The following is an 8,271-nucleotide window of genomic DNA, read 5'->3' as shown; positions in this document are numbered from 1 at the left end:
ATCAGCGTTGTGAAGGGGCCGGGGTATCTGGATGGAGCGGACGCTGCCGTATTTGCAGCACTCCTCGCGGATGTCGTCCAGGATTTTCTGGTAGTCGTCGTCGTCCGTCAGCTCATCGGGCACGACCATGTTGAGCAGACACAGAACCTGGGTGGCCACCCCACCGCAACTCTGCACGCGCTGCAGACCTGGCACTTGGAGCATCACCGGCTCCTCGGTGATGGAGGGCTGCCGGGGACGCAAGGACAGAAACCACATGCTGGAGCTCGCATGAGGAGAATGCATGAATGTAAAGTGAGACAATGGACGGAATCAAAATCACTTACCAGGTTGGCGTTTTTGGCTCCCACGCTGGCTCTTTGCACGATGAGCTTCTTGTCTCCCAGCTGCATGCCGTTGAGTCCGGACACCGCCTGGCGAGGAGAACACGAGTGGCATCGTGCACAGTCGAGTCGAGTCGAGTCGGCTTTCTATGCTTACCTGGTCCGTGGCGCCCACGTCCACATACTCGCAGAAGGCATAACCTTTGGACAGCGAGGTGGCGCTGTCCTTCACCAGGTTGAAGGCCTTAAGCGGACCGAACGACGTCAGCAGCTCCTTCACCTGCTGACAACAAATGCTGCGTCATCATTACTTCTAAATATATATATATATATATATATATATATATATATATATATATATCAAACTGTGAGGTGTGGTTGCTTTCAGTGACAGTTCGAAAACAGCATATGGCCTTAAATCAATAGCCTACATGCTTTTTAATTACACAAGGATATTTGCTATTTGTAGGCTGCCCAGGTCCCTATCACCCGCAAGTAGCAGGGGCACAATCTATAGAATATATATTGTGGTGATATTTATTTTTTATTTTGTCTTCATGAGCATACTCAATATTGGAGTAATGCAAAAGTAATCCAGTTACATCACTTTAATATTATGGTACTTAATTACGTTACCAACTACATTTTTTAGCAGGTAACTTGTAACTGTAACGGATTACATTTTAAAAGTAACCCTCCCAACTCTGTATGTGTATATATATATATATATATATATAGTCTCATTAATAGGGCACAATTCAACACTTCACTTCTCATTTAGTGTCTGAGGAGCCCCAAAAATAAGATGGCGAGGAGCTACAAACAACTGGAGCTTACTTTGATGATGATGAGTATGAGGATGATGATGCGGATGAGGATGAGGATGATAGTCAACAAAATATAACTGCTGACTTAAAGATGTTACGGGAGTCTCGCTGGGGGATCAAACAGAAACAAGAATGAGTTCGTTTGGATGCAGTTAAACACACAACAACATGGGCACTAAGAAGCTTCACAGTACAAACTACACTTTGCATTTCCAAACTTTTTTACAATTGTGAAGCTCAAAACTACAAACAAAATACTGTTAAAAAAAAAAGAAAGAAAGAAAGAAAAAGTACTGTATTGACTATATTGAATAAATAAAATATTTGTCAATAAGCTAGCAGTGCAATGCCCAGCTTCTTTGATGCACATTGTATCTTTATTTCTTATAGTGCATTGTATATTTTATAGAAAATCTGTGTTCTTGGTCTTACAAGCTTACGATTTCCAGTAGCGGGCAGCATATTCATCTGTTATGCAGTGAAGTAACAACATATTTATAGTGGGATATTTTTAAACGCAAACATGAGCATTTAACAAGTCATTTTAATTAAGTTAAAACAAAAAGTCCTCCAAATTATGAATTGTGCGGCAAGAAAACTCTGAAGTTGGGTCACTCTATAATTGTCAAGGCACCATCGTAATTGACTTAGATTAAACATTTGTTATTTTACTTTTGTACAAAAATAATTACACAGTCTATGCATTTTTTTACTTTTACTTGAGTACAGGAGTTGAGTATGTATATCTACATTTACCAGAGTCTTCGTATCTGCACTTGTAGAGAGTTTGAGAACTTTTTGCCACCTGTACCTGGTCGTCATTCAGGTAGTTGGGCAGACCTCCGATGAAGAGCTTGTGAGGAGAATCGGGAACCACTGTGGACACGACGCCTAAACCCAACACAACAACAAAGTCAACAAACCTCATAATCACGTGTGTCGTCCAGCGCGACCCACCTGGCATGTGGAAGGCAGGCTGCTCCGAGAGGCCAGGTAGCGGACGGTAGTCATGAGGCCGGCGAATCTTCAAGGACTGACCTTGAAAAATAATCCCGTCGAACGCCATGGCCTGCGTGGTCTCATCCACCGAGCGGAACTGCAACACAAAGCAAAAAGGTTTGCATCTGCCGTACGTTAAGCTATGCTAACATAACAGTCATGTTATAAATGTAAACTCCTCATTCAGAAGCCAGTCGAACATAATTTATTCTATGCTGATGGTTGATGTTTTTCCCCTAAAATATAAATTTGGAGTGTCAAAATTAGTGTGTTAATTTTGAGTTAATTTAAAGTTCCTTTAACGCCACTAATTGTTTTCAATGCGTGATTAATGACCGCCCCTTACTTGGAAAGCCTGTCCTGGGGGAATTCCAGTCGCAATGCAGCAGACACGTCCATGCCAAAATGTTGCAGTAATAAATGTTGTTCAATTTATTGACCTTTACATGCCACACCTCAAGGGGGCAGTGCTACTTATTTTATGCCAAGTGGGCTCTTGGGGGAGAGCGAGTGTTGGACTGTGGGGGTAACGGTGGTGGGAGCGAAGTGCAGCGGAATAAAGTGGTCTGAGTTCTTATTCCATCTATCAATAAACTTAAGAATAATGCATATATATGTAGAGATTGGGGCAAAGTTGTATTTTACAATTTAAAAAATTTGCTGAATTTCACAAGTTACTTCATGTTAAAGATTAGATAGTTCTTAATATGAAAAGAAAAATGCACTTAGCTGTCACCAATGTCTTACAAATGCAATTATGTCATCTAGTGGCAGAAAAATGACCTCAACACAAATCAATATCACGCTTGTTCTTTACAGTACAGTACATCTTTTTAATTGTAACTAAATTTTATGAATTACTATGAAATTACTGTATCAATGACTAAAAGATGCAGCCATATTTGTATTAGTTTAACTTTTTTTCCCCTCACTTTTATGTTAACAATAGTATGAAAACCTAGAGGAAAAATTTTTTTTTTGTAAATTTTATTGTACATTTAGAACTGATACAAAATGTGTGATTAATCGTGAGTTAACTATTGCTGGTAACTATTGCTGGTAACTATTGCATGCGATTAAAAAAATTTATAGCCTGACACCCCTAATATAAACACATTTCATTTGTTCTAATATGTGGATGTAGTTGACACTTTAACAAGTAAAATATTCATGTCACAAACTCAGGTCATATTCACATCACGCACTCACCCACGCATAACCAGAGTACACATGTACCTCTAGGAAGGCAAAGTTCTTGTCCTGGTTGATCTGCACGACAAGGACAGGATTGGTGGGGGTCTGTGAGAGGCCAGCGAGTCTCATCTGAGAATTGAAGAAGTTGGCCATGGACTCCTGCTCGGCAACAAAAGCCACAATCAAGACGAGGGTCAATGAAATGATTCGTCTGAACGGGAAGAGCGCAGTGACCTCGGTGACCCCGAAGGGAATGTTCCCCACGTAGAGGCGGCGGGCTTGTCTGGTCATCTGGTTTCCTACCGCGGCCACCGGAAGCGGCGCAGCGGTCACGCCAGGCACTGCGGCGGCGGCATGGGTAGTTGCCAGCAGGGCTGTGTTTGAGATGTGACCGGCAGCTGCAAAACAAGAAAAATGCAAGGATGTTAACTAATCACCGCCAAACTTTGGCGCTCGAGGGCAGCCGTATTTCACCCACAACTAATTTGCATATTTCCACAGCCATTTATGAATATGCATGCATGTGATGTCATCAGCAAGATGGCACCTGCCTTGCATGGCTTTGTACTGCAGAGGAGTGACATGCTGAAAGCCCGGAGGAGCCACGTCCCAGTACTTGCGCGGCTTTTTCTTCCTGGTCTTCCTTGGAGAAGAATGACTGCCCAAAGGACCATCCGTGTCAGAGTCTTTTCCACTTTTTTTAAGCTTTTGATTGTCTCAAAGGGTCTTTCAGTGCATAAGGACTAATAGGCTCAAATTAGTGCTAAGCAATTCATCTAGGGGTTTTTTTTCATTTATTTGTGACTATTTGTTTGGATAATTATTCGACATATTATAAGCTTCTCCTGTCATCAAAAAATGCAGCCACACTTAATGTGCACTGCTTAAACAAACAACACGGCTGTGGATAAAGACGTGCTAGTGAACTTGGCCATTTTAGCCACTTTTCCAAGCACTCTCGCCACTATTTTTCAAAAATTAAAACTCCTGCCTTGAATGGGCTCTTTGCACAAATCCACTACTTCCTGAATTCAGTACCTCTCCTTCATTTCCTGTCTTTCATGATTGGACAAATTGATTAATCCAGGTGTGTCTGGCCATTGTCGTCGTGGTTACTGATACTGAGGTCAGGCACACCTGGATTAATCAGTACTGAGTTCAGGAAGTAGTGGATTTGTGCAAAGAGCCCATTCCTGCTAAGAAACAGACAAGATGAGATTAATGATTTTCACATTGTTTTGTGATAAGAACGGAGTCCGGTGGAAAGCAATCACACTAAACATGTCCAAGTTGAAACCTGCGCTTCTTGTGGTCTCGCGAGGAGCTGCGCCGGTCCCGACTCTTTCGGTCTGGGCTGTGACTCAGTTTGTCCCGCCGGTCTTTGCTCCAGCCGCCATGTTTGTCGCCGCGACCAGTCGAGCCGCTACGACTCCTCTTTTTGTGTCTTTCTCGTTCCCTCTCTGGAAAAACAAAATATTGCTTGCATTATGTGATCAGACTTGTGCATCTCAAATTGCCATACAAATCATAACTGAACTGTTGACATTTGAAAGTTTAAAGTAGCTAGTTTTTCTATAGATTGGCACCTTGTTTTTGTAGCATACAAGTCGTATACTCTCAATTTAATTATATTGTTAAAATCAATTTGAAGACAAGGCAATCCAAAATTATGTTGTGTTTTGTGTCAAAATAGCAGCTGTCACAGAGCAGGGAATTTTTTTTTAAACAGAGCTCTCTTTTTTCTGAGATTGATGTCTCATTTAGTAGCAAGTGAATGCTTGGTGACCGCTGTGTATTCTGAATTGTAATTCATTATTGGTACTAAATGAAGTTAGAACTCAAGGCAGTTTACATTTTTAATCGGTTTTGTCTCGATGTCACCAGACACGACGATATGAGTTGACAATGTTTAACAGCTGCTTTTCTAAGTGCTTGGTAGTTAGAATGAATGTTCAAAGTCACCTCTGAATTGTACTACATTGAGCCGAAATGAAGATGGGCCCCTACGCAGTCTGAAACAATGTTAGGTTTTGACTAAACATCAGCCGTCACTGTGAGAAGAGGAGAACATTTTAAAAAGAGCACGTTTTATCTACGTAGCTTGGCGACTCGCGCAGGTGAGTCGAGGGGCTGCGACGCGTTGCTTTCAAGTGCAGAGATCACTTGACGGCATTGGCGGATTGACACGTCTAAAAGGAGTCAAAAATGTCGCCAACAAAGCTGACTGACAACTCACCCTGTCTAATTCCGGCCAACCCACCATGTGAACTAATGAAATAAAGCAGTTGGCGGAAAGCGTTGCTACCTTATTGACCCCACAAAAAAATGAAACAGCAAGCGGCAGACACACGCCTGTGACATTCTTTTTCTTTACCTTGACGGTTCTCGCTTAGCTGCTTCTCAAATTCTTCAAAATCCGACATTTTCCCAGGACATCAGGTACTTGACTTGCAGGGCTCGTCGGAGGAGGGCTAACATTAATGACAGCCGGAACCGTAAAATAAAGATAAATCCATCAACTCTTTCCTCCAGGTAACCACTACCAGGCAGCACGTATAGGCAGTTTGGGCACATAACTTCCGGTCGTATACTTCAAAATAAAAATAGACCAACGCAAACCAAAGACAGATTTGTTCATCATGCAATCATACACAATTACAGTACTTCTATGACACAGAACGTTGCACATTTTATTCAGAAAATACTCATGTTAGGGCTTTAATGAACTTTATTTCCTTTTTCTTTTTGTTTTGTTCAAACGTTTCAGACATTTATAGTGGGGGGGAGGGGGAATATTTAATTGTGTGAAAGTGATTTTAATGTCTGTTTTATATCGGGAGAGCCTTTCCCCCAAAGCCAAAGCTAAGCAGAGCTGCAATGTTGGGATATACAGTATTTTTTTTAAACCATTTATTGAACAGAAAAAAAGAATACAGAGATCAGTCAATCCAATTTGCATGAATCACATAAAAAAATTAAATAAACTAAAAAGAAAGAAAAAGAAAAACATTTAAATATCTCCAAGAGGCATTTAAAAAATACATATATTTCTGCAAGGATATTATTTATCAAATGACATTTCTTATTTGTTACCAATTTAAGATCAACAGACGCTTCTTTTTATTTATTTATTTATTTTTCTATTTATTTATTTTATTGAAACTCTGCTTCTAACAACCACAGCATTGGGACATCAGACATCAATTCAAAACTTCCATCTTTGCTTATTAACATTCACAATTATTGAAAAAAAAAATCAAACAACAATTCGATATATGACAAACAAACAACAATTCGACATAAAAGACAAACCCCAAAACTAAACAATAAAGATAAGGAGGAATAACCTAAGGCACAAAAAAATATATAAAAAATTTCAATTGAGGTCAGCTAAAGATAGATAATCTATTGAGAATTTTCATGGGATGTACAAGTTTCTTTTTTTTTTGGGTGCACTCACACACACATATATATGGTCTCACTGGCGGGAAGTGAACTCACGCCAACCTGCACCAAAAGCAAGTGACAGTAACCACTCTGCCACCCAGAACCCTGGGATATATAGTATGGACTCTATGCACAAATAGCCGTGACGTATTTCCGGGAAAATCTCATCACGCACCGCCATTTCCGGTAATGCCATCAATGTTTGTTTTCTTTCAGAGAACCTCGACCAGTTTTGGAGTATTTTTTTCGTCATTTTTTAAATGAGTGTGGTTGCGTGCATTTGTCAAGGCATCAAAGAAGAGGAGAGATGACAGTACGCCGAGTGATCATTGCTGTGGCCCACATAGACAGGTTATAACTCTACCTTGTTTTTTTTATCTCTTATGCTGACCACCGCAGACAGTTTGTTGTAACTTGTTAACATTCGCACGGATAACTGTAGTTGTCGACCACACAGGGGCGCCGTTTGTTAACAACAGAGCTGTATTTTGAAGCTTAAACTTTGATGTGTTTTTACTCTGTTTACACAATTATCTAATGTTTCTGCATTTCTGGCGTTTTAACATGTGTGTATATTATTCATATGCTGCCATTTTATTGTATTAAAAAACATGAAAATATGTATATGAGTCATTCTTGCACCGCTGACAACGCTTAAGTATTTCCAAAGCAACCACTTTTTAGCAAGACATTAAGAGTACTAATAACTACTAATTAGTAGTTTTTAAATTCTGATAGACATAGTGTTAAAGCAAGGAGTGACTCCTGTTCTTTTTCAATGGGTTAAATATTTAGGCTTAGAGTTTTACATCACATCAACAGTGTGTTCCGCTGAAGTCTCAACGCACCGGAAGGTTGGGTGCACTCATACGTCGAATGCGGAAGTGATTTGTGCATATAGCTCATTTGCATTACCTAACAGTGTCATCCACATTAGCTTCTGGTAATAAAGCTTGAATGTTTTACTTGTGAAGGTCCAGGGTGCTTATATTTGTCTTTGTAACATACATTAATCAAATAGTACCGTCCGTGCTTCTCTTAATATATATATATATATATATATATATACTAAGTTACAGCTCGAAAAAAATATTAAACTCTCCATCCTCTCATCCTCCAAATTAATAACAACGCAATGGAATCACTGTGGGCGCTCACTTTTTTTTTTTAATGAGATAACAGCATTAGCACTTGATTGTTTGGTGGTGAGGTCTAACCAACCAATCAGAGCATGGGGAAAAAATGTAATTGTTGTGCGTGATATGTGAGGGGAATTTAAAATCTGATTGGTTAAACTTTCAAGAACTCCCCCATTGTTCATATAAGTAAATGTCCATGGGCCAGCACTTCTGATTACAAGGGGCCGATTGACATGGTAACGCACAGAAGCTGAACTCTTATTGGACAAAACAATCTTTACATGTACCAAATAAATAGAATTTCATGGGACAAATATTATAATTATTATTTATTTTTTTCGA

At 40.0% G+C, this 8,271-nt stretch overlaps 1 protein-coding gene across 3 annotated transcripts in view; it reads right to left on the bottom strand.

Moving 5' to 3' along the window:
• Nucleotides 1-5,906, bottom strand: part of LOC147181614 (splicing factor U2AF 50 kDa subunit-like) — an 8,301-nt gene extending 2,395 nt beyond the window's left edge. The window contains exons 1-10 of one of the 3 annotated variants that reach the window (XM_086075720.1): nt 5,718-5,906; nt 4,641-4,803; nt 3,895-4,001; nt 3,578-3,741; nt 3,386-3,502; nt 2,108-2,246; nt 1,962-2,041; nt 481-606; nt 327-413; nt 1-228 (exon numbers count right to left, since the gene is read on the bottom strand). The exon at nt 1-228 is cut by the window's left edge and continues 18 nt beyond it. In XM_086075720.1, the coding sequence (XP_085931846.1) occupies nt 1-228; nt 327-413; nt 481-606; nt 1,962-2,041; nt 2,108-2,246; nt 3,386-3,502; nt 3,578-3,741; nt 3,895-4,001; nt 4,641-4,803; nt 5,718-5,766 (1,260 nt within the window). In that variant the 5' untranslated portion in view covers nt 5,767-5,906. Of the gene's footprint in view, nt 229-326; nt 414-480; nt 607-1,961; nt 2,247-3,385; nt 3,503-3,577; nt 3,742-3,894; nt 4,002-4,640; nt 4,804-5,717 lie in introns of all 3 variants that reach the window. The other 2 variants (XM_086075726.1, XM_086075717.1) reach the window with 2 other exon arrangements.
• Nucleotides 5,907-8,271: the final 2,365 nt, after the last annotated feature.

The sequence above is a fragment of the Leptonotus elevatus genome, chromosome 1 (genome assembly GCF_054856555.1).
Source record: "Leptonotus elevatus isolate MCC_2025b chromosome 1, RoL_Lele_1.0, whole genome shotgun sequence".
Taxonomy (NCBI): Eukaryota; Metazoa; Chordata; class Actinopteri; order Syngnathiformes; family Syngnathidae; genus Leptonotus; species Leptonotus elevatus.
Note: the sequence above shows the minus strand (reverse complement) of the source record. Positions and strands in the feature narration are given on the sequence as shown.